The sequence below is a fragment of the Triticum urartu genome, chromosome 6 (assembly GCF_003073215.2).
Source record: "Triticum urartu cultivar G1812 chromosome 6, Tu2.1, whole genome shotgun sequence".
Classification (NCBI taxonomy): Eukaryota; Viridiplantae; Streptophyta; class Magnoliopsida; order Poales; family Poaceae; genus Triticum; species Triticum urartu.
In genome coordinates this window covers 24,887,268-24,913,021 of record NC_053027.1, presented here as the reverse complement: position 1 = coordinate 24,913,021, position 25,754 = coordinate 24,887,268, and the positions used below count along the sequence as shown (strand labels likewise).

Genomic DNA, 25,754 nt, shown 5'->3' with positions numbered 1-25,754 from the left:
TCAAACCTTCTCCAGAAGCACGTCAAGTACATTTGGTCTCCGGAATGTGACATCGCTTTCAACACTTTGAAAGAGAAATTGGTCACTGCTCCAGTTCTGACTCCTCCTGATGAATCCAAACCGTTCGAGGTCTTCTGCGATGCCTCTCTTCAAGGTATTGGTGCAGTGTTGATGCAAGAGAAGAAAGTTGTGGCTTATACCTCTCGCCAGTTGAAGCCCAACAAGAAGAACTACCCCACTCATGACCTCGAGTTGGCGGCAGTTGTGCATGCTCTTTTGACTTGGAGACATCTCTTATTGGGAAGAAAAGTGGACATCTTCACTGACCACAAGAGTCTCAAGTACATCTTCACTCAGCCAAATCTCAACCTCAGGCAGACTCGTTGGGTCGAAATGATTCAAGAGTATAATCCGAGTATCGAGTATAGTCCAGGCAAGGCCAATGTGATTGCTGACGCTTTGAGCAGGAAGGCTTACTGCAACAGTCTGATTCTCAAGCCTTACCAACCCGAGCTTTGTGAAGCTTTCCGGAAACTCAATTTGCAAGTTGTTCCTCAAGGTTTCCTCGCCAACCTTCAAGTCTCTCCTACTTTGGAAGATCAGATTCGCGAGGCTCAACTTCTTGATGCTATGGTGAAGAAGGTGAAGATTGGGATTGCCAAGAGTCAACCCAAGTACAAGTGCTATCGCCTTGATGATAAGGATACTCTCTTCTTCGAGGATCGTATTGTTGTGCCCAAAGGTGACCTTCGTAAAGTCATCATGAATGAGGCGCGCAATTCTCTCCTCTCCATCCACCCTGGGAGTACGAAGATGTCTCAGGACCTCAAGCAGGCTTATTGGTGGACTCGAATGAAGCGCGAGATTGCTAAGTTCGTGAATGAGTGTGATGTCTGCAGAAGAGTGAAGGCAGAAAATTAAAGGCCAGCTGGTCTCCTCCAACCTCTTGCCATTCCAGAATGGAAGTTTGACCACATTGAGATGGACTTCGTGACTCGGTTTCCAAAGTCCAAGCGTGGCAATGATGCTATATTCGTTGTCAGCGACAAACTCACTAAAGTGGCTCACTTTCTGCCTATCAAAGAGTCTATCACTGCAGCTCAATTGGCGGAGCTGTATACCTCTCGGATTGTCTCTTTGCACGGCATTCCACAGGTGATCTCTTCAGACCGTGGCAGCATCTTTGCCTCCAAGTTTTGGGAGTCTTTTCAGAAGGCCATGGGCACCAACATCCGCTTCAGCACAGCTTTCCATCCTCAAACTAGTGGTCAACTCGAGCGTGTCAATCAGATTCTTGAAGATATGCTCAGGGCTTGCGTTATCTCTTTCGGTATGAAGTGGGAAGATTGTCTTCCATATGCCGAATTCTCCTACAACAACAGTTTTCAAGCCAGTTTGGGCAAGGCCCCATTCGAAATCCTGTATGGCAGGAAGTGCCGTACTCCTCTTAACTGGTCAAAAACCGGTGAACGTCAACTTCTTGGAAATGACTTAATCACAGAGGCAGAGGAAATGTGCAAAGTCATTCGTGATAACCTCAAAGCCGCGCAATCGCGCCAGAAGAGCTACTATGATAATAAGCATCATGATTTGGCTTTCGAGATCGGAGACCATGTTTACCTCCGCGTCTCTCCAATGAAAGGTACTCGTCGCTTCGGTATCAAAGGGAAGCTTGCCCCTAGATACGTGGGTCCATTCAAAATCGTCAGCAAGAGAGGCGATCTCGCCTATCAACTCGAGCTTCCTTCAAACTTTGCAAATGTGCACGATTCCATGTCCCTCAGCTCCGCAAGTGCTTCAAGACTCCTGACCGCACCGTCAACTTCAAAGACATTGATCTCCAAGAAGATCTCTCTTATCGTGAGCACCCCGTTGGTATTCTTGAAGAGACTGAACGCAAGACTCGCAATAAGTCAATCAAATTCCTCAAAGTCAAGTGGTCACACCATTCCGACCATGAAGCCACCTGGGAACGCGAGGATCACCTCCGTTCTGAGTACCCGGTGTTCTTCCAGTCCTAGATCTCGGGACGAGATCCTTTCGTAGTGGTGGAGTGTTGTAACACCCCGGATGTAATTTACCTAATATGTACTCCAACTCTTGCCGTTTTCGGCGCTAAGTTATTTTATTTTCTCGGGTTCGGGTTTTTGTCTCCGTGTGTTGTTGTCATTGTCATGCATCTCATATCATGTCATCATGTGCATTGCATTTGCATACGTGTTCGTCTCATGCATCCGAGCATTTTCCCCGTTGTCCATTTTGCATTCCGGCGCTCCTATCTTCTCCGGTGGTCCTTTCTACCTTCTTTTCATGTGTGGGGGTTAAACATTTCCGGATTGGACCGAGACTTGCCAAGTGGCCTTGGTTTACTACCGGTAGACCGCCTGTCAAGTTTCGTACCATTTGGACTTCGTTTGATACTCCAACGGCTAACCAAGGGACCGAGAAGCCCTCGTGTGTGTTGCAGCCCAAAACCCTTCCAATTTGGTCCAAAACCCACCAAAACCCTCTACATCGTCTAGACTGTTCGATCACGATCGCGTGGCCGAAAACCGCTCCTCATTTGGACTCTCCTAGCTCCCCCTATGCCTATATAAAGAACCCCCTCCGGGATTCACGGGTCTTCTTCCCCGAAACCCTAGATCCTCTTCCTCCCGCCGCCGCCGGACACGTCCGGTCCGGCCGGACAAAGCGCACCGCCGCCGCCCGACGAATCCCCGCGCGCCAAGTGGCGTCGCACCGCCTCCCGCGCCGCCGGCCCACCGAGCCCAGGTCGGGCCCCCGCGAGGCCCAGCCGCTCTGCCGCCCGCGCCTGCTTCCTCCTCACTACCCGACGCCGCCCCTCCGCCGCGCCACCGCACTCTCCCCTCGCCGGCCGCCGCGCCTCCCCGACGCCGGCGACCGCCGCCTCTACCTCCCGGCTCGCCGCGCCACCCCGACGCTTCCGCAACGCCGCGCCGCCCGCTCCAAGCTCCGGCGAGCCACCCCGGCCTCTTCTTCCCGACGAGATCCGGCAAGTCCGGCCACCGCATCCACTGTTCCGGCGAGATCTCGGCAAACCTCGGGAAACGTGCCGCGGATCCAGATCTGAGGAACCCTAGGGTTGACTTTTGCCCTCGTTTTCAGTATTTTTAGCATATTTCATCATGTCGTAACTCCGTATCCGTAACTCCGTTTTGCGCGTGTAGCATATCAAAATGTTCACCTCAGAGAGTACATCATTTCATATCATTGCATCATTTTTATTTGAGGTCATCTTGATGCCCGAAATGCTGTTGAAAGAGAGCTATTTGAGATAATTGTCAGATCTGCTGCACCAATTAGCTATTTGTCATTTTTGCCATGATTAATGTGTGCATGATATGCTCCTGAGCTCTACATGAGTTTTGTTATATGCCATGCCATCTTTACAGAGGTGCTTACCATGTATTTTTGTGATATGTGTGGTGACTAGCACAAGCTTGCAAAGTAGTGCATTCGTTAATGCTGATTTCAGGTTTGCCTGCAAAGTAGTCCTTGATCTGTTTTTATCAATATGCCATATGTTCATGTTGTTTCCTAGTGATCCGTGCCTCTTTTGAGGATGATCAGTAAGGATGTTTTGCTAATATTGTGGTGCTCTATCCATCCGTGTCTTTGTTTGCATTTATAGAGCAACCTAGCTTGAGTCAGTCGAGCTCTACTTTTGCTATTTCGCGATTCCTGGCAGATTGTCTACTTGTTAGCGATTTTGCTGAGGATGTTGTTGATCCGTGCATGCTATGTTGTTGTTCTTGCCACGTCTAGCTTATATAATATGTATTCTTGACGGGTGTATGCTTAGTTTTTCGTGCCATGCTCTGTAGTGAGTGCATCGAGCTCATAAACATGCCTACTCGTTAACAGATTTGCATGCTCCAGTTTTTCTCCAAGTCTGTAACCTGATTGTGTATTTGCCATGTTCACATGCTTGCAATTGTATTTTCTGATCCCTTTTGGCTCAAGGTCACTAAGGGACTTTTGTTAAGATCTTTGAGTAGCTTTATGCCATGCTTTACTTTGCCATGTTAAGTTCCTGTAGCATATAGTTTTCATGCTCCAAAGTGTGCTACCTGATCTGAAATTCCAGGCTTGTGTTAATTTCACTAAGTCTGAAATCTGTTATAGTTTGCATTTTTTCCATGCTTGTTTAAATCTGTTAATGGATGAATTGGCCGTAGCTCAGTGTTCATCTTTTGTCAAGCATCATGAGTGGATCCCTGCCATGTATTTTGTTGCCATGTTCGATTTCTGTAGCATATTTATCTTGATGCATTTAGATGGCTACTTGCTGTTTATCGCAGACCGGTGCCATATTTGTTTTGCTTGCCATTTCCAAACCGTGCATCCGATTCTGGTGTTCTTTATATCGATTTCAACCTAAATCACCTCACCTTTCCATTGGCAATCTTGGATTTCCATGTTGAGGCCAGGTTCATTCATTCCTTGTCAAATCTTGCATATGCATCACATATCGCATCCCGCATAGCATACCATGTTTGCATCATGTTGTTTGAGATTTGCACGTGGTTGATTGTGTTCCTTTTGCTTGTTTGTCTTGTTTGGGTAGAGCCGGGAGACGAGTTCGCTAATGAGGAGCCCGTTGAGTTTGCTTACGAGGATCAAGTCAACTCTGACAACTTTGCAGGCAAGATGATCATACCCTCGAAATCACTTCTATCTTTGTTTGCTAGATGCTCGCTCTTTTTCTATGCCTATGCTACGATACCTACCACCTGCTTATCATGCCTCCCAAATTGCCATGTCAAACCTCTAACCCACCATGTCCTAGCAAACCGTTGATTGGCTATGTTACCGCTTTGCTCAGCCCCTCTTATAGCGTTGCTAGTTGCAGGTGAAGATTGGAGATCGTTCCATGTTGGAACATTGTTTACTTGTTGGGATATCATTATATTATCTTGTTATCTTAATGCATCTATATACTTGGTAAAGGGTGGAAGGCTCGGCCTTTTGCCTAGTGTTTTGTTCCACTCTTGCCGCCTTAGTTTCCGTCATATCGGTGTTATGTTCCCGGATTTTTGTGTTCCTTACGCGGTTGGGCGATAATGGGAACCCCTTGACAAATCGCCTTGAATAAAACTCCTCCAGCAATGCCCAACCTTGGTTTTACCATTTGCCACCTAGCCTCTTTTTCCCTTGGGTTTCCGGAGCCCAAGGGTCATCTTATTTAAACCCCCCTGGGCCAGTGCTCCTCTGAGTGTTGGTCCAAACTAGAGTCCTGTGTAGCGCCCCCTCGGGGAAACTCGAGGTTTGGTTTTAGTTGTATGGAGAGCTCATCTGAGTGTGCCCTCAGAACGAGATATGTGCAGCTCCTATCGGGATTTGTCGGCACATTCGGGCGGTGTTGCTGGATTTGTTTTACCTTGTCGAAGTTGTCTTGTAGAACCGGGATGCCGAGTCTGATCGGAATGTCTCTGGAGAAGGTATATTCTTCGTTGACCGTGAGAGCTTGTCATGGGCTAAGTTGGGACTCCCCTGCGGGGATTTGAACTTTCGAAAGCCGTGCCCGCGGTTATGGGCAGATGGGAATTTGTTAATGTCCGGTTGTAGATAACTTGAACCTTAACTTAATTAAAATGAATCAACTGCGTGTGTTACCGTGATGGTCTCTTCTCGGCGGAGTCCGGGAAGTGAACACAATGTTGGAGTAATGTTTGTCGTAGTTTCTTCTCTAGTTCTTCGTTCGTGCTTTGCCTTCTCTTCTCGCTCTCTCTTGCGAATAGGTTAGCCACCATATATGCTAGTCGCTTGCTGCAGCTCCACATATTACCTTGCCTTACCTATAAGCTTAAATAGTCTTGGTCCCGAGGGTGCGAGATTGCTGAGTCCCCGTGACTCATAAATTACTTCCAAACCAGATGCAGGGACCGAGGACTCCGTTCCAGATGATGCGCTTGAGCTCAAGTGGGAGTTCGACGAAGACTCACGCCGTTACTATGTGTCTTTCCCTGATGATCAGTAGTGGTGCCCAGTTGGGGCGATCGGGACCGTGTCGCATGTTGGGGTTGATCTTTTATTTTGGTACCGTAGTCGGACCATGAGTGTATTGGATGATGTAATGCTATTTATGTACTTTGTGTGACGTGGCGAGTGTAAGCCAACTATGTTCCTTTCCCCTTATTATTTATCTATTTACATGGGTTGTTGTGAAGATTACCTTACTTGCGACATTGCTTTCAATGCGGTTATGCCTCTAAGTCGTGCTTCGACACGTAGGAGATATAGCCGCATCGAGGGCGTTACATCATGTTTGTTTGGTTTTGAGTCCAGAGGAATAAAAAGGCCAAGATACAGGCGTTCGTCGTCGCGGCGTTCGTCGCCGGAATATCCTTTGTGTGCTCCAGTGTCCTTCTTCTTCCTCCGTCCGTGCGAGAGAGAGAGTGAGGGTGCAGCTGGAGGTGTCCTGGACTCCAACAATTGGTATACAGAGCCAGGTTCGAGGGGCGGCCGTGGCACACGGTGGCGTCCGCGGTGCGCGCGGTGCACGGCGGACATGAAGGTCTTGGCAATGGCGTGCGGCGAGCGCGTGGCGTTGGCAATGCGCGGTGAGTCCACGGCGGTGTGGCGTGATGCCGTGCGCGCGACGAGCAGCGGCGGTCGCAGAGACGAGGAGGTCGCGGAGGACCTGCGAGGTGTCGCAGAGGCCGCGGCGGCTCGGCGCGAGGACCATGGAGGCGCTGCGCTGCGGTTGACGGCGCAGCGGTGCAGGGCAATAAGCACGGCGGCGAGCCGGGCGTGACCAGTGCGTGTTATAGGTGCACACCGGACGCGTCGGGCGCGTCGGGACCGTGGGAGTGGACCGCGTCGAGGCGCTGGACCTGGTTGCGTAGATTGCGTACGTGCGCGGCGGGAGCGCGGGCCGGGAGCGCGGGGACGTGGGGAGTGCGGCTATGACGACGACGGCATGGCGAAGGCAGCGGAGGACTGACCGCGTCGGGGCGCTGGATTCGGGTCGTGGCGACTGCGTGCGTGCGTGTCGTGTACACGAGCCTGGGAGCGCGGGACGTGGGGTGCTGCGCGGCGGAGGCCACAGCAGCGCGGTGCGACGGCCATGGCACGACAGTCGACGAGGAGCCGGTGTCTTGTACGTCAAGATGGACGACGACGTTGTGGTTTAGGGAGAATATGTTAGGAAATAAACAACGAGTGTGTCATTGCGTGCGTCGCGATGGTATGAGCCCCGGTCGCGTAGTTCATTGGCGTAGTTAGTAGCAGCCGTAGAGTACGCTTTAGAGCGCGTCGTGGATTAGCCTGGGCAAGCAAGGCGCGAGCGCCAGAATAGGGAAGACGAGCTGCATTGTGCGCATGGTTAGCTAGTGGCCTAGATGGTCGGATAGTGCATGCGTGGATTAGTTGGTTAGTGCGTGAGTGGCACAAAATCTGGGCAGGTTGTTGCTCCGGCTGACTACGTGCCTGTGTGTGGCCGGATGCTACTTAAGCACTTGTACTCATGTTTGTTTGGTTTTGACTCCAGAGAAATAAAAAGGCCAAGATACAGGCGTTCGTTGCTGCGGCGTTCGTCGCCGGAATATCTTTTGTGTGCTCCACTGTTCTTCTTCTTCCTCCGTCCGTGCGAGAGAGAGAGTGAGGGTGTAGCTGGAGGTGTCCTGGACTCCAACAGATGTTCTCTGAAATTCGAGTGACGATGCAAAACCATGCTTGGACCAACTACGAGGACAAGTTATGAATACATTTAACTGGAACTGGAACTGATCCTGCCTCAATGCTTTCACAACTCCAACATATGGAGACAATCGGCTGAACCGCTTCTATCTACCGCAGGGCCTATCCTCAAGCTTTGTTCTGCTGCAGAAGATGTTCTGGTACAGTTAAAAACTTGATATGCATCACCTCAAAAAAAAAAGGTTTGGCTTCTATATTATATATACCCAAACTCCTATTTCTGGGGATGTTTTTGCTTCGACGTTTCACCACTTGGCTGAAAATGACATCGTGGTAAACCGGTTCAGGGCACGTGTATTTAATTGAGCATTTTCGGTGCATACTTTCAGAAGATCAACAGATACCATTTGTGCTTACAGTAATATAATTAAATACACTGCCATCATGCTAGTAAATGCGCACTGTATCTCCTTTCTTTTCCTGATTTTTGGTCTGTTGACCGCCATGAAAAGAAAAAAAAATATACATTCATATGTATTGTTGAACCAAAACCTAATGCATCAGTCCAAGCAAGAAGAGAAAAAGGCCTAATGTATTGCTGAATCTGATCCAACTTGTTGTTGCTCGACATTATCTCGACAGGTTCACAACTTTGAACTTTGGGACAGGTGTAAACAATAGCCATGTTGCTCGATATTATCTCGACAGATTCACAACTTTGAACTTTGGTATAGGTGTAAACTATAGCCATGCTAGGAAGTAGGCACTGAACAAAGACTAAATATAATGTATAAATGCTTATGCAAATTGCAAGCTTTGGCATGGCCTTTCGGTCCTTCAAATCCAACAATTTTGCTCCGTATGGACCAAGCTAGCTCAAGTCCAACTTCAATAGGGCATCACGAACGACATTTTTTGAAATTCCACCGATTCAAGGTTATACTCAGCGACTTCAGCCTATAGTCGACTGTTGTTTTCAAGCTGGTAGTCCATAACAATTAGACGCCTTCTAAATGGAAATCCATTGCATGTCTTATCATCAACAAAGTACTGTAGATCGTACGTAGCTGATGTTAATGTCCAACCACTTTGATTATCAGTTAAGCTGTCTGTCACCGTTAGCTTAACTGGTTGGCCTACTTACGCTAACCGATGAATCCATCTGTCGCCAAATTCTCTGGATTTCACTTTTATCGGAATCAGGACCTGAGTGCTTGTATATAAAGGTTTAAATTCAAGTTGTGACAAGAAAAACCAGGGTGGCGCAGCGGAAGCATGGTGCGCCCAAAATCCACAGGTCTCAAGATTGAAACTTGGCTCTGATAAATGTGATTTTTTTCCTGTTTTTTTTTGCCACAACTATCTCCTGTGATAAATTTGATTTAGCTTGTTATAACATCCTGTCAGTTTAGTGAGTTCGCCACTGCCGTGCTATCTTTGCTTGGATCGAATTCAAAGATGGACGAATTTGAGATTTTATGGAGGATATATTCCTTCAAAAGCGATGTTCTCTGGGAATTCCATGATGGTGCAGAAGTTCTATCTACTGCACGGCCTAGGCTCAAGCTTTCACATTGTTTAATTTTCAGCAACAAACTCTCTGGCTGTCCTGAAAATATTCTACTCCCTCCGTTTGAATTAGTTGTCTTAAATTTGTCTAGATACGGATGTAATACATTTCGGACACTATGCTCCTCATCATACACTTCGGTGACTTTGCCACCCTCATGTTCGCTTATATGGAATTCAAAGATGGACGAATTCAAGATTTTACATAGCATATGGATAGCTTCATGAGACATATCAATTTCAGGCAGGAATACAACATGATTGCGTGCTGAAACTTGATAGTTAAGAAAAAGGGTTTCCCCCCGCTTTATATATAAAGCACCATCACCACAACATCGAGTAAGAAGATACAAACGCACGCCATCACCACACTCAACACACACACCCAAGACGAGATACAAAGGTGCCGAGCACCGAAAACACCAGCCCAACAACGACTAAGCACCCTAATGATAAGCCGAAGACCACCATGAAGATGAGCAATCCACCGAGGGGTAATGAGACGGACAAAGCCGGAGCGAGGACTCCAATACGATGCCCTCAAGAGGGAAACGACTGTAGGAAGCCGTCACCATCTGATCCCAAAGATCAGGCTTTCACCCGGAGTGACACGAAGGCAATGGGAGCACCATGACGGAGCCTGCAAGAAGGAGAACGACATCCACGGACGCCGCCTCCGTCGGCCAGTATCGAGACTGGGCGACTGATGAACCCCGGTGCTCCTCCCCCTCCGTGGCAACCTCACTCCGCCAACCACCCGCATCCATGCCGCCCAAGCGACCATGGCTGCCCGCCCGCACCTGAGCCATGCGGCCAGCCCACGACCAACACACCTCCCACCACCAGAGCCGCCGCCCTGCATCCAGACCGCCCCGAGAACCACCAAAGGTCGAGGCTTTGAGCAATCTGCACCACAACCACCTTCGAGACCGCCAGCAAACCCGCCGAACAATGCCGGAACCGATAACAAACAGAGATGGGGAAGGGGGAAGGGGAAGGGGTGGCCCGCGGCCACGACCAGCGACAACACAGTGCCGGCGACGGGCAGCTCGGTAGCGGAGCTCCCGTCCCTCCAACTGGCTCCCCCCTCCCCCGAAACCACCGTTTCACCCCCACCCTGTCATAGGCCCGGTCCCGAGCACGGCCACGGCAGAAGCCCGTCACCAGAGAGGAGGGAGCAGAGCCTGCTGCCGCGTCCAAGGATGGCCACCAGGGGAGTCCCCCGTGCCATGCGTCGGCGACCAGCCGCAAGGGCCCGGCCTGGCCGCGGCGCACACATCCACCCGCTGCCGCGCCGCCCCCTGCCCCCGAGCCATGGCAAGGAAGGCCGACCGCGGCCCAGGTCGCCCACGACCCGCGGCGCCAGAGGCGGATCTGGACGAGCCGCCGTGACGCAGCAGCCGCCACCATCCTCGAGCCCGCACCACGGCCACGCCGACCGTCGCATCACCGTCACACGCCGTCGCCAGCCGACGCTGGCGCGCCGCCGAGCTGCCGCGCCCAGCGCCGAGTGCCGCATCTGGCCGCAAGACTCTGGCCCGCGCCGAAACCCCCACGAGCGGAGACAAGAAGGCCCCGCCGCCGCCAGCGACGAGCGGACTTTTCCCGCTCGCGTCCTCCGGCGGCAGCGAGGGAGGGGGGAGAGGAGGAGGGGGGGACCGGCAGCGGCGCAGGTTAGGGTTGCCCCCCGGACGCCCGCGAGAGCGTCGCGGGAGGGAGAGGGGGAGAGGGGACAACTCAAGGCATCTCCCACCATCAATAGGAAATATTTCCGCTGAAACTTGATAGTTGATGGTGAAGTCAAGCCTAATCAGCCGCATAATCCATGATGCATAGAATTTGAGACCAAAAAGATTAATGCGTGAAGCTGCCAACTGACAGATGAAGAAATCATGAGTGTTGAATCGGATGCCATTCAAAATGTAGAAGACTAATGTCTTCATGCTGCTGTACTCGTGTTGACGAGCAAGGAGAACGTCCACGAAGTCTACCTCCTCCTCATCTTCTTGCTGCAGCGATCCAGCTTTGCAGCTTTGCTGGCGTGGTCGTCGATGATCCTGTCGAGCAGCCCGCCCCACCTCTTCCTCAGCCGAGTCATCTTGGGGAACAACACCCGCGCCAGCGCGCCCACCTTGGCCAGGCTCGGGAAGTAGTCCTGCGGGTTGAACCCGCCGAACGCGCTCACGTTGCCGTCAATCACCTCCCGGAACAGCTCGTTTCGGCCTTCCTCCCGGAAGAACCAAACTGCCCCTACATGCCCATGGAGTGTGTTGCTATGATCGAAAGATGGCTTTCTGGTGAACCTTGGATCAATTGTTGCCACGGTACGGGTACAGTGCAGATTGTTAATGTATGTTGTAACTTGTACTAATAGACAGTAGAATAAATGGATATGTAAGATGAAAGATATTGCCATACGGTACTGTGTATTGTATTGAGGCTTTCGAGCGGTCCTACGGTCACTTCCATTGAGCTTAAGCTTGTAAAGTAGCAGGCTTATGAATTTCGGTGGGAATAAATAAGGTCCGCATTATTAGAGAAAACGTTATACACATAATCTTAGCAGTAGCGCTGTATAAAATGAGGTGCTGCTGCTACTTAGCAGTAGCGCGTATTTGAAAGCATGCGCTATTGCTATAGACATAGCAACAACGCGGCAAGGACAAAGAGCACTATATTAAAATTGCCTCATCGTTGTCGCTAGGCTAAGTGTAGTAGTAGCGCTTCTCCATAAAACGCGTTACTGCTAGGTAGTTTAGCAGTAGCTCTTTCCCCTAACACGCGCTACTGCTAAACCCATCCTATCTTCTCCGTCGTCCGCCCCTCACTCTCCTCTTCTCCACTCCCACTCTCACTCCCCACGCACCCCGTCGTCCGTTGCCGCCGACGTTCGGCCCTCCCCTACCACCGTCATCGCCCGCCGCCGTCGACACTCCTACTCCTCCTCCACCGAGGTAGTTCCTCCATCCCTCCTCCTTCCACCTCCCTCCCCTCCTCGTCCCTCTCCATCTCCCTCCTCACTCCTGCCTCCTTCCTCCCACCTCCCTCCCTGCCTCGTTCGTCCTCTCCTCCCTGCCTCATCCGTCTGCCTCCTCCCTTCCACCCTCACTCACCCCTCCCTTCGTTCCTACTCCCTCCACTTTCCTTTGTTTTCATCGTGAAGCTTCAGCTCCTTGTTTGCATGTTGCTCTCTGGGCAAAAGCCTTAGATCTAGCTTCTAGATCTGGCAACGACGATATCTTTGGCGTCGTAACCACTTTGAGCATCGTCTTGAAGCCATTGACCATCGTTGGTTGTCTATTGTTTTGGTGAGAGGGTGCTTTAGCCATTATGAGGTCCATGGTTGCGGGTCATGATGGCAGGATTGGTGGTGTAGGCTCTAGCTCCCTCTTTTGTGTTCAAGTGTTGTTTCATGCCGAGGTGTGCACATTGTTCTTGTCGTTTCGACCAAGTTTTTGGAAGAGGTCGATGCTCCCAAAGAGAAGGAACCATCACATGATCATAGCTCCAGTGAGATCCCTGAAGAACCTGCCCTCCAACGCAATCATGTAGCGACGGACGTGCTCGTCCTCCTCGCTAACACGGTGATGTACCACCTCCGCGGGGTCCTCAAGCCTCCGCACCGTCACTGGCCCACGCGACCGCCACCAAAAAAGGTTCGGATCAACGACGGGCTGGCTCCTCACCAAGCTGCGCCCCCCGGAAGGTAGCACCTCCCGGTACCAGCCCGGCAGTCCCGGACATGGCCCCTCTAATCAAGCAGGCCTCCTCCGCCGAGTCGGCGACGAGGATGCGGGATAGCCATCGTCGACGTCGATGCGGGAATAATTGCTTTAACTAAAAAAATAAACTAGTTCTATTAATTTTCTTACTAAAAATAAACTAGTTCTATAGTAAAATTTTAATTAGATCATCAAATATCATATACCTAAATTTTCTTACTAAAAATAAACTAGTTCTTTTAATTCAACTAGTTCAACTAAAATAAACTAGTACTTACAAAAAATAAACTAGTTCAACTAGTTTTATTAATTTTCTTACTAATTCTATTAAACACTTACTAAAAACAGTAAAAAAACTATATTATTTTTTTCTCTAAACTAAACACTCATGCCCTAAATTAACATCTGCTTAGTTGCCTAACCTAATTCACATCTACTTAGTTACCTAACCTACTCCCCTAACTAAAAAACATCTAATTAACAGTACCACTACTGCCCTAACCTAATTAACATCTACTTAGTTAACCAACCATCTAAAAACATCATATTAACCTAGTTAGTAAACAAAATTAACCTAGCTAGTTCACTTAGTTAATCTAATTAACCTAGAGGGAGGAGGGAGGAGGAGTACCTCTTGGTGGAGGACGACCGACACGGGGAGGGGGCGGCGGGGGAGGATGGCTGGCGCGGGAGGTCGGCCGACGGGGGAGGAGGCCGGCGTAGGGGAGGGTGGCTGGCGGGGGAGGAGAGCCGGCGCGAGCGAGGGCAGTCGGCGGGAGAGCCGACGCGGGGGACGACAGCAGCGACGACGTGTGGCGGAGGCGCGCGAGTGAGAGTGTGTGGGGAGGAGTAAGGTCAAGCGTGGGCCGTGGGTGTGGATAAGGAGCCCTTAGTAGTAGCGCTTGTATGCAGAAAAGGGCTACTGCTATGTTCAATAGTAGTAGCGCTTTCTACATAAAAGCGCCACTACTAAGCCTGGCCTATCGGCAACGGTTTGACAGTTGTAGTAGGAGCGTGCTTTATTAACACAGCGCTACTGGTAAATGCATAGTAGCAACGCTTATCATGTGCAAGCGCTACTGATAAGTAGTAATAGTGTTTTTTTATAATAAAAAGCGCTACTACTAAGCTCCTGTGTATAGGCATTTCCCTAATAGTGAATTTTTGCGAATACATGAATTTTTGTTTCAAATTCGTGAATTTTTTTCAAATTTCATGAATATTTTTAAATTTGATCAACTCTTTTTCAAATTCGATGAACCTTTTCCAAATTAGATGAACTTTTTTTCAATTTGATGAACATATTTTCAAATTTGATGTTTTTTCAAAATCGATGAACTTTTTCAAATTTCTGATTTTTTTTTGAAAATTCAATGTACTTTTTTTCAAATCAGTGAACTTTTTTTTTACTTTATTTTGTTTCTTTTCTGCTAAATGCGTGAACATTTTCTTCAAATTCGTGATTTTTTATTCAAAATTGATGAATATTTCTTCAATATCGATGAACTTGTTTCCAAATTTGATGAACTTTTTTTGAAATTCGAAGAACTTTTCTCAAATTCGATGAACTTCTTTGGATTTGATAAACTTTTTTCAAAGTCGATGGACGTTTTCTCAAATTTTGACGAACTTTTCTCAAATTTGATGATTTTCTATTGAATTTCAATGAACTTTTTTCAGAATAGATGATTTTTTTTTCAAATTTGATGAACTTTTCTCAAATTGAATGAACTTTTTTCAGAATAGATGATTTTTTATTTTCTTTTCAAATTTGATGAACTTTTCTCAAATTGAATGAACTTTTTTCAGGATAGTCCAGTGGTTCGCAAGATCCACAAAGGAATCTAGCGTTCGGGTTCGATTCCTTGTAAAGCTTCTGTTTGGAGCGTTTATGTTGTGAGCAGCGAGCGCTTCGGTTTTTACCACAGCATGGGCCGGCCAATATTAGGAAGCGTGTGGCGCCAGAAACTCCAGAGGGCGTTGAAGACGCCGGTTAGGAGCTCCCTTTTTTTTTTGCACATACAAAAACAAAAGAGCAATTAGTTAACGAGCACTTTTTCGGAAGCCTCGCAACTATCAACGTTATTTGATGTGCTCTTAGCCGGCCGTCATGTGTCGTGCTCTGTACGCTTTCTTCAGATTTTAATTTTTTTATTTTTCCGCACACGTTTTCGACTTTTTAAATGGTTTTTTTCTGGGTTTTTTTAACATTTTGGTTTTTCACCCATCTTCCTTAACTTTTGAATAAAATAATTTAAAAATATTTTTTTGCGTGAAAAACACGTTTTCATTTTTTTTCTTTCACGAGAGGCACGATTTTGCTTTTGTGGGAGACATGTCCGTGCCTCTTGGAACGGAAAAAAAATATGTTTTTTATTTTTCTTTCCTTTCACGAGCGGTACGGTTTTGTTTCAAGGGCGTATGGTTGTGCTGTTGCGAGGTGCCTCTCGGATTTTTTTGTTTTTCTTCTTTAAGAAAGGCACGGTTTTGCTTCTGCTGGAGCCACGATTATGATTTCACGGGAGGCGCATTTAGCCATGTGCTTAGCCGGGCGCGGTCCAGGTGGCGAGGTCTGGATTGGACCCAAGCCCTATGTTGAATCTCCGCCCCCGCCGAGCTCGTCTCCCCGTAGATGCCCACCTCGCGCGAGCACTCCGGCGCCACCGCGTGACCCCTCCTCCCGTAGCTCTGCCTCACCGTGCCATGACGCATCATCGCCGGCCTGCCCGGCCGTCGTCCCTACCGCATCTCCCCGAGCTAGCAGCCTCCTTTCTCTGGCACACGCACGCACTCTGGCCCAAGCACCCGGGCTGTGCGTTGGGCGGCGCGACCGGACGGCACTGGCTCCATTCCGACGAAATGGAGGGAGGTAGCCGACTAGCCGGGAGGCAGCAGGACGCTTCTCGTCGAGCCGGATGGTGCACACCAGGCGTTCGATCAAATGCGTGCCCTTGGAGATGCGCCAACTAATCTCGTTTTCGGCCGTGGCTCCATCAGCATCGAGTACGGTAACGGCGGCGCTTCGTGGGAGAAAATCAGTGAGTTCCCCGGGCTCTCATTTGGCACACAGCTCGAGCAATTGTGCATCTTCTTCTGCTCTGAAGCCGCCATAGAAATATATTTGCTATGTTTCTTAGGTACCTGTATATAGAGGGTGGCTCGCTGCACGGCCAAGAGACCGCAGATCCAATAGCTGGGGCGGAGTACTTACTGAGGTAGCCTTTGGGAATCAGACGCCTCTCCGGGTCTGGCGGATGTGGCCGTTCAAGCACCCTACTGTATCGCCCGCATCCCCAGCCGGCTGTGCCGAACCAGCCGGTGGCCGTTGCGCGGTCTCCGGGCTCCGGGCACGATACCGGACCGGCCTGCCGGTCCAGTTGTCCCTGATCCGAACCGCTCTGTGGATGCATCTCTCAACGTGTCCCGGGTGGGTGGAAGCGCAGGTACAACCTTTTTGTCTTTGTTGATACTGAATTGCAGTATGAAGAATTCTGCGAATTACTTAACTGCTGTTCACCTGTTCGATGTTTCCTTATTATTATCGGAGAACAAGACCAGCTTGGTGTGCCCTGTAGTTTTCGCTCAGAAAAGTGCATTCCATGATAGATACATGCAAAAAACTCTTACTGGAAACAAATCCAGCATTTGTTTTTGCAGAGACATTATCCATATCCCCAAATCCAATTAAAGTTTTTGAATCAAGGAAAAAAATCCAACTATAATAGCGTGCACTTATTTTTCTCCTCCAATTTCAACCCTATCCTTTTCCCTGCGGATATGGTTTGTGGTTCTGATCAGCACTAAAAAGTCAATAGTGATCGTTTTTAGTGGGTTTGTATGTCTTGGTGGCATTTTTCAGGCAGCACCATCCAGCTGTAGTGCTGTACGTGATGAAGAGTGGTCATTGTAAACCATGTACCTCCACTCGTGGCGGCAATCAGGAGTTTTCCTCAAGGAGCGAATTCTGCAATCTGTACTCGTGGGAGTATGGTGTTCGTATCAGGAAAGTGTCACCAAAACGTCCCAGAGATTGTTTGCAGTTGTGCAGTGAGTCCCTATTTTTTCCCTTTCTACTGGAATGAAGTGCTTGCAGATTTATGTGCAGGAGTATGAATTTACATGGTGGTGTTTCTGCAGGGCAAGCCGGACAGGGAGAACAGTTCATCCGCTAGAACAAAGTGCCCTGCGATGCTAAGCCTGTTAAGGACGGAAGATGGAGGCTGGTATGGTATTTATGTGCGCACAGGGTGTTGCATAACCATGAATGCCTCGGAACTTGTACGGAGAAGTTACATTAGCCCCACTGATAGACGTTGGAAAATAATCCCGAATATGATGCTTATAGTCTCTCTTTCTTAATTATATGCCAGGTAGTGCACGTGGGCTTCCTAATCTTGAAGTCTGAAGTGCCTTCACGACCGGAGCAAGCGCCACCCGGACCAGACTGGCATTGCACTTGAGATGGTGTTGTGATGACCTCCTGAAGTATGGTGAGTATTGAATATCCCTTCTCCATCTTTTTTTTTGTAGAATAGAAGATATGCATATTGAATCCCCCCCCCTTTTTTTTTGTAAACACACAAAAGCTTTGCGCGTCATACATCAGAAGATTAAACACAGTTAGATAGAACAAGTTCCACTAGAAAAACTAGTCAAGAACAACATCGGACGGGTCCGATACATCCCAACTCAAATGCAATACAACACCAATTTAAAATCTGATGAGATATAATGTCTTATTCAAACTCAACCCAGATGCGACTTGTATCCGCCTTCCATTTACACAACTCTTTAAATAGCGGGCTATGGCATTTAGCGGCGACCCTTAAAAACAGCTATAGCTGGGCTATAGCGGAGCTATAGTGGCAAATTGTACATGAAATCATTTAGCGGCAACACCCTCAAACAGCTATAGCGGGGCTATAGCCGGCTATTTAAAACTATGCTTTTTAGAGAGTAGGCTCGGAAGCCCGACTTGGCCTAGGCTAAGGCCTTCAACACTCGTTGGACCTCTCTGAACAAATTACATATGTATGTAACTAAAAGATAATGGCTAGGCAGAAACTAACATATACAACACCACACTTGGAATGCAAATCATAACCACTACAAAGCAAATTAAGCATGACGCCACTTCAGGGGGGCTGACCTGGATGTTTCAGGTGCTGATCTTGTTTCAGCAAAATGCTTTGTGTTATATGCAGTTGCAACAACTTCCTCAGTTTGTCTTATTTTTAACATAGCTATCCGTTATCCTGCGAATCGCAGCAGCAGCATCTCTCATGCACATCCTCTCTGTTGGTGCATGATTGCTGCATGATAGCGCAACCTTCATGACAGACAATATGGCATTGCTGCCATGTTCCATTGTGTTGCTTCCATCCTGCAGACTAGTCAGATTGGCTTCTTCAATGGAAAGTAGTACTGGATCAACAATCTGCATTAGCATCCCTGTAAATGCATTCTCGGCATGCTTATGCAAGGTTAACCCGTCTCTGAGCATATCATGAGTTGGTGCCATGCCTGTAAACAACTCGAGGATGACAGTTCCGAAGCTATATACATCTCCACATGAAGAAACTTGACCACCTTCGCCATACTCTACATATCGTAGACAAATATAGTCATTTTGCATGCAAAAATGTATGTTGTGGAATGTAATGTTAGAAAATTTGAGCTACCTGGAGCTACATATCCAATCGTTCCTCTTATTCCAATGGAGCTCTTTGAATTAATCAGCTGCTCCGCTGCTGGTTCAGAAAGAATCTTTGCAAGGCCGAAGTCCCCAATGTGCGCAACTAAATCCTCGTTAAGAAGAATGTTGCTTGGCTTCAAGTCGCAGTGAATTATTGGTGGTTCACAGTTGTTGTGCAAATAATCTAATGCATCAGCGATATCAACTGCAATATTTAATCTCTGCATCAATGTCAAACCTTGCAGTTGCTGTGATGCATGTACATCAATGTGTAACCACCTATCCAGGCTCCCATTAGGCATGAACTCCAACACAAGGGCCTTGAAGTCGTTTTGTTCCTGTTAACAAATAAAAATGAAACATGTGAGCAACGTAATTCAATTTAACAGCACCAACTCATTGATTTTGTCTCATACAAAGGAACTAGGGGGGAAATTAGTTGATACAAGAACAAGAGATTACCTAATTTACCAGTGCAAGCGGTAGTGGAGATGGAACAGAAAGGGAGTAGAAGATGGATCTGGCTGCTCCTATGATGCCGCGATGATCCTATTCCAAAGCGAGATGATCTGGAGAGTTGCAGGTCCGGACGTTCGATCTGTGGAGCAGGGAAACAAGTGGGGGGCGGCGCAGCATGGGAACGAAGTAGTTTTTCTGATTGGCCACATCACGCTAGCGATTGCCCTAAAAAAAGGAAAATACTAGCGATTGGCGCGCGTTGTGGGAGCTCAACTGGGCTAAGAAGTTGAGTGGGCTGCGTCGTGGGAGATCAATTGGGCTAAGAAGTTGAGTGGGCTGAGGCATGGGCTGAAGATGGGTTAGCACGCCTGTGGCTGGGCCTCTATAAGGCTACAAATCTGATAGAAAATCCTATTAGATGTGTAGCACTACTTGGGCCACGCCTGGGGCTATAGCCCCAGCTGCCCCAGGCCCAATTTCGCCCCTGGCAGTAGCGCCGACCCACTAACATGCGCTACTACTGTTTACACGGGCCTGGCTCTCAGGCACCGCTTACCAATAGCATAGAGTTAGTCACACGAAAGTACCACAATTGGGGCAGCGCGTATAAATTGGTATCACTTTTTGTAATTTTTACAAGACAGTACCATGTTTGAGGCAGTCTGTTGCAAAAGAGTCTAAGCCACGTACGACATTGTATTTGACCGTTGGGACCTGCCTCTCAGGTGCTTACGTGGAATGATCTTTGCAAAAAAGACCCTTATTTTTTATTTAATCACACATCCATCCTTCTTTACCCAAAAATGGTCCTGTCAGGGAAAATAAAAATTCTTCAACCCACTAACATGCGCTACTACTGTTTACACGGGCCTGGCTCTCAGGCACCGCTTACCAATAGCATAGAGTTAGTCACACGAAAGTACCACAATTGGGGCAGCGCGTATAAATTGGTATCACTTTTTGTAATTTTTACAAGACAGTACCATGTTTGAGGCAGTCTGTTGCAAAAGAGTCTAAGCCACGTACGACATTGTATTTGACCGTTGGGACCTGCCTCTCAGGTGCTTACGTGGAATGATCTTTTGCAAAAAAGACCCTTATTTTTTATTTAATCACACATCCATCCTTCTTTACCCAAAAATGGTCCTGTCAGGGAAAATAAAAATTCTTCAACCCACTAACATGCGCTACTACTGTTTACACGGGCCTGGCTCTCAGGCACCGCTTACCAATAGCATAGAGTTAGTCACACGAAAGTACCACAATTGGGGCAGCGCGTATAAATTGGTATCACTTTTTGTAATTTTTACAAGACAGTACCATGTTTGAGGCAGTCTGTTGCAAAAGAGTCTAAGCCACGTACGACATTGTATTTGACCGTTGGGACCTGCCTCTCAGGTGCTTACGTGGAATGATCTTTTGCAAAAAAGACCCTTATTTTTTATTTAATCACACATCCATCCTTCTTTACCCAAAAATGGTCCTGTCAGGGAAAATAAAAATTCTTCAACCCACTAACATGCGCTACTACTGTTTACACGGGCCTGGCTCTCAGGCACCGCTTACCAATAGCATAGAGTTAGTCACACGAAAGTACCACAATTGGGGCAGCGCGTATAAATTGGTATCACTTTTTGTAATTTTTACAAGACAGTACCATGTTTGAGGCAGTCTGTTGCAAAAGAGTCTAAGCCACGTACGACATTGTATTTGACCGTTGGGACCTGCCTCTCAGGTGCTTACGTGGAATGATCTTTTGCAAAAAAGACCCTTATTTTTTATTTAATCACACATCCATCCTTCTTTACCCAAAAATGGTCCTGTCAGGGAAAATAAAAATTCTTCAACCCACTAACATGCGCTACTACTGTTTACACGGGCCTGGCTCTCAGGCACCGCTTACCAATAGCATAGAGTTAGTCACACGAAAGTACCACAATTGGGGCAGCGCGTATAAATTGGTATCACTTTTTGTAATTTTTACAAGACAGTACCATGTTTGAGGCAGTCTGTTGCAAAAGAGTCTAAGCCACGTACGACATTGTATTTGACCGTTGGGACCTGCCTCTCAGGTGCTTACGTGGAATGATCTTTTGCAAAAAAGACCCTTATTTTTTATTTAATCACACATCCATCCTTCTTTACCCAAAAATGGTCCTGTCAGGGAAAATAAAAATTCTTCAATGCGCGAGGCCTGGATTCGAACCCGCGCCCTGGCTCCCAAAACATACGTGTGCTGACAACTGTGCCACTCCTGATGTACTAGGCACATGCCTATTTATACTATACCAGTTGACATGTACCCCCTCCGTTCGGAATTACTTGTCACAGAAATGAATGTATCTAGACGTATTTTAGTTTTAGATACATCCATATACGAGACAAGTAATTCCGAACGGAGGGAGTACTAGCCTTTTCCACTGTTTCGTTTTTTTTTGTTTATGTCTTTTTTTTGGATTTATTTTATCTTTTTTCAGATCTTAGGTATTCTTTCAGCTGTATGCAGTGTGTGTATCGTATATTCAAAAATTGTACACATTATGGGCAGTGACTATAATTATATAATATACTGTGTACAAAAATTATAGTCGCTGAATACTATTCAAAAATTATAGTCACCGTGTATACATTGTATAATTATCATATATGCAATATACGATGTGTATTTATACAGATAACATACAATACGTATACTGTCAACATTATGGGCAGTGACTATAATCATATAATACAATATGTATATTGAAAAACTAATAGTATATTGAAAAAAAATCAGATATCTACGTATATTGTATATTACAGCACACAAAATTGTACAATTTATGTAGCGCGCGCGCACACACACACACAGATATATATGAACAAAAAGATAATGTCTAAAGTGTATACACCGCTGAATAATGTAAGATACATGTAGGACACGCATATATATTACAGCACGCAAAATTGTATAATTCAGATACCTTTTTCCTATTTAAATAAACAATACACACACGACATATGCCTGAAGAATACGCAAGACATTTTCCTATTTAAATAAACAATACGCACACGACATATGTCTGAAGAATACCCAAGACTGAAAAAAAGATAAAAGAAATCTGAATAAAAAAAACATATGCAAAAAATTGGAAGAGTCAAAAAGGCTAGGACATGTCTAAAGTGTATAAAAACATATATGCCATCTTTCTGAACATATATGTTTGTTTGTGTTTCCCTATTTACAAAAAAGTTCACTGTATATTACAAAAATGTGTATAACAAAATGTTCATATTAAATGGTATACGATACTAAAAAAGGTTATATAATATTAAAAAAATGTTCATTGCATCATATAATTAAAAAGATGTTCATTGCATCATATATTGAAAAGTTCATCGTATATTACAAAAGCATATCGTATTTTAGAAAATGTCATCACATCGTTCAATATATATATTGAACATTTCTTAATATACAATGATCTTATTTAAATATAAGATGAACATTGTTTAAATATACCATGAACTTTTTCCGTATTATAAAAACGTTCATCGTACATATATTGAACATTTTTAGTATATGATGTATATATATGTGTATAATTTTTTCCATATTATAAAAACGTTCATCGTACATATATTGAACATTTTTAGTATATGATGTATATATATGTGTATAATTTTTTCCGTATTATAAAAACGTTCACTGTGTGCGGCCGTGGCGTTCTAAGCTCACTGTCGCTTCCACTGTGCTACTGCAACCTCAGCTTCTACTTACACGCGTATGACGTTTTATACTTTCGGTCGTTCTATTTTTTGTATATGTCTTTTTTGTATATTTTTTCGCGTCTATGCTATCTTTTCTCAGCCCTTAGGTACCTTTGGGGCGTACACAGTTGTTGTCATCTTTATTCGAAGAAAGCAACAAAAATCCGGAGACTTGAGTAGTGTTAATCATGGAAAAAGTTTATAGTTGAATTGATGTACAAAAATTGAATTAAGTGTGGCAGGTGGCGTTTTCTATTCGGAACGCTTACACTCTATAGGAGAGTATTCACTTTGTACATGAAGTGCATAAAGTTTTTGTGGTTACTCTCTCAAATTTTTACCACACCTTACCGGGTTCCCATGAATACACCATGCCAATTTTCATGCATTTCAGAGCTCCTTTGCATGGTATATTGAAAGAAATTGCGTTCTGACCCTTTTAGTGGCCAGTAAATCAGTTAATACTCTGAAAATAGCAAACCAATTCAAAAATGCTCCAATTTGACAATGGGGCTTACAACGGTCTGTGTTAATCATGGAAAACGTTTGAAGTTGAATTGATGTATAAAAATTGACTTCAATGTCGCAGGTGGTGGTTTCCATTAGAAAGACTTAAACCTCACCGGAGAGTGTTTGGTTTATACACGAAGTGCATATTTTTTTGCTGTAACGCTCTCAATTTTACTATACCCTACAGGGGTCCTATGAATACATCATGCCAATTTGCATGCATTTCGGAGCTCCTTTGCACGGTATGTTGAATGAAATTGCGTTTTGGCATTGTTAGTGGCTGGTAAATTAGTTAATGCTTTGAAAATAGCAAACCAACTCAACAAGTGGTAAGATTTGGCCATGGGCTCCCATGGTCTTTGTTAATTATGGAAAAATCTTGAAGTTCAATTAATGTATAAAAGTTGACTTCAGTGTGGCAGGTGACGGTTTCCATTCAAAACCCTTACACTTCGTTGGAGACGCTCGGTTTGTACATGAAGTGCATACATTTTTTTACCGTAAGGCTCTCAAAATTTTACCACACCCTACAAGGGTTCTATGAAGACACCATGCGAATTTTCATCAATTTCGGAGCTCGTTTGAACGGTATGTTAGTAGTGGCAGGCAGAAAAAGTTACTAGCGGAGGGCAGGAAACAAGGTCTGCCACTGGTAATTGAGTTACTACTGGCAGACACGTACTGGTGCCCGCACTGGTATTTTTTGACAGATTTGCCACTGGACCAAACAATCTAGTGTTGGACACGTATTGCTGCTCGCCATTGGTAACCCAAGCAGCCGTGGCGGGCACGTTTTTTTGCATGCCACTGGTAAGTTTTGTCACATGACACTAGTAGAAAAAGGGGCTTTTGTTCGGGCCTGGCCAGCCCATTAGTCCCGGTTCTTCCACGAACCGGGATCAATGGATGCATTCGTCCCGGTTCGTGAGCCCAGGGGGCCGGCTGGGGCCTTGTGGGCATTGGTCCCGGTTCGTATGGACCCATTTGTCCTGGTTCTAGGCACGAACCGGGACCAATGGGCCTCGCTTCTGACCCACAAACATTGGTCCCGATTCTTGGCTCGAACCGGGACAGAAGGCTGGGCTTTAGTCTCGGTTCCAGCCATGAACCGGGACAAATGAGTTGCCTATATATACCCCATCGCCGGCGAGCAGAGCACTCCACAGTGCTCTGTTTTTTGCTGGCCGGCGAGGAAGGGCATTTGGGTGCTCTAACTCATCTCTTATGCAGGTGAGGTGTTCGATGAAATGCCCGAGCCACACTAGTTAAGATTTCTCTCCATTTTTTCCGAGATTTGTCTTGGTTTAGCGGTCCGTCACGCCCCGTCCTCATCTTCACCGCCGTCTATCGCCCGCGTCGATCTCGTCGCCGGCACCACCGTGGTGAGCCTCTTGTTCTTATCTTTTTTCTGAAAGAAAAAAAATCTTACTTTAGATAGATACTTGTTTAATTTTCTTACTTTTGACACACATAATTATATATAATGCACGCAGATGAACCGGTAATGGATGTACGGTGACAGACACACCTTTGAGTACATTAAGGGCGTGCGTAAATTTCTCGAAGTGGCTGAGGCAAACAAGCAAAATGGTTTTATGTGTTGTCCATGCCCTGATTGTGGGAATACGAGGTCTTACTCTGACAAGAAAATCCTTCACATCCACCTGCTTTATAAGGGTTTCATGCCACACTATAATGCTTGGACGAAGCACGGAGAAATAGGGGTTATGATGGAAGACAGCGAAGAAGAAGCGGACGATGACAACTATGTGCCCCCTGAATACAGTGATGCTGCAATGGGGGAAGCTGAAGATCAAGAGGAACCAGAGGATGTGCCCGATGATGATCTCCGTCGGGTCATTGTTGATGCAAGGGAAAAGTGCGAAAGTGAAAAAGGAGAAGCTGAAGTTCGATCGCATGTTAGAGGATCACAAAAAAGGGTTGTACCCCAATTGTGAAGATGGCAACACAAAGCTCGGTACCGTACTAGAATTGCTGCAGTGGAAGGCAGAGAATGCTGTACCTGATAAAGGATTTGAGAAGCTACTGAAAATATTGAAGAAGAAGTTTCCAAAGGATAACGAATTGCCCGACAGTACGTACGCAACAAAGAAGGTCGTATGCCCTCTAGCTAGGATTGGAGGTGGAGAAGATACATGCATGCCCTAATGACTGCATCCTCTACCGTGGTGCGTACAAGGATTTGAACGCATGCCCGGTATGCGGTGCATTACGGTATAAGATCAGACGAGATGAGCCTGGTGATGTTGAGGGTGAGCCCCGCAGGAAGAGGGTTCCTGCGAAGGTGATGTTGTATGCTCCTATAATACCACGGTTGAAACGACTGTTCAGAAACGAAGAGCATGCCAAGTTGATGCGATGGCACA

General features: G+C 46.6%; 1 protein-coding gene and 1 long non-coding RNA gene across 3 annotated transcripts; one reads left to right on the top strand and one right to left on the bottom strand.

Moving 5' to 3' along the window:
- The first annotated feature begins 15,475 nt into the window (after positions 1 to 15,475).
- On the top strand, positions 15,476 to 18,443 carry LOC125514458. 2 transcript variants are annotated; one of them, XR_007286453.1, is made up of 6 exons: positions 15,476 to 15,991; positions 16,067 to 16,396; positions 16,813 to 17,000; positions 17,091 to 17,231; positions 17,324 to 17,443; positions 18,222 to 18,443. It is a non-coding gene; the product is annotated as an uncharacterized LOC125514458 (long non-coding RNA). The 2 variants fall into 2 exon arrangements; XR_007286452.1 differs by having other exon boundaries at positions 15,478 to 15,991; positions 16,091 to 16,396.
- Positions 17,902 to 18,950, bottom strand: LOC125514457 (probable LRR receptor-like serine/threonine-protein kinase At3g47570). The gene is made up of 2 exons (XM_048679800.1): positions 18,635 to 18,950; positions 17,902 to 18,554 (listed from the first exon to the last, which is right to left on the bottom strand). The coding sequence occupies exons 1-2, from the start codon at positions 18,948 to 18,950 to the stop codon at positions 18,172 to 18,174; spliced, it is 699 nt and encodes a 232-aa protein (XP_048535757.1). The 3' UTR covers positions 17,902 to 18,171.
- Positions 18,951 to 25,754: the final 6,804 nt, after the last annotated feature.

Coding starts and splice junctions, on each gene's coding strand:
- LOC125514457 (XM_048679800.1), bottom strand. CDS start 18,950: ATGCCTAATGGGAGCCTGGATAGGTGGTTACACATTGATGTACATGCA. Junction 18,555..18,634: donor GATTGGATATGTAGCTCCAG/GTAGCTCAAATT, acceptor TACGATATGTAG/AGTATGGCGAAGGTGGTCAA.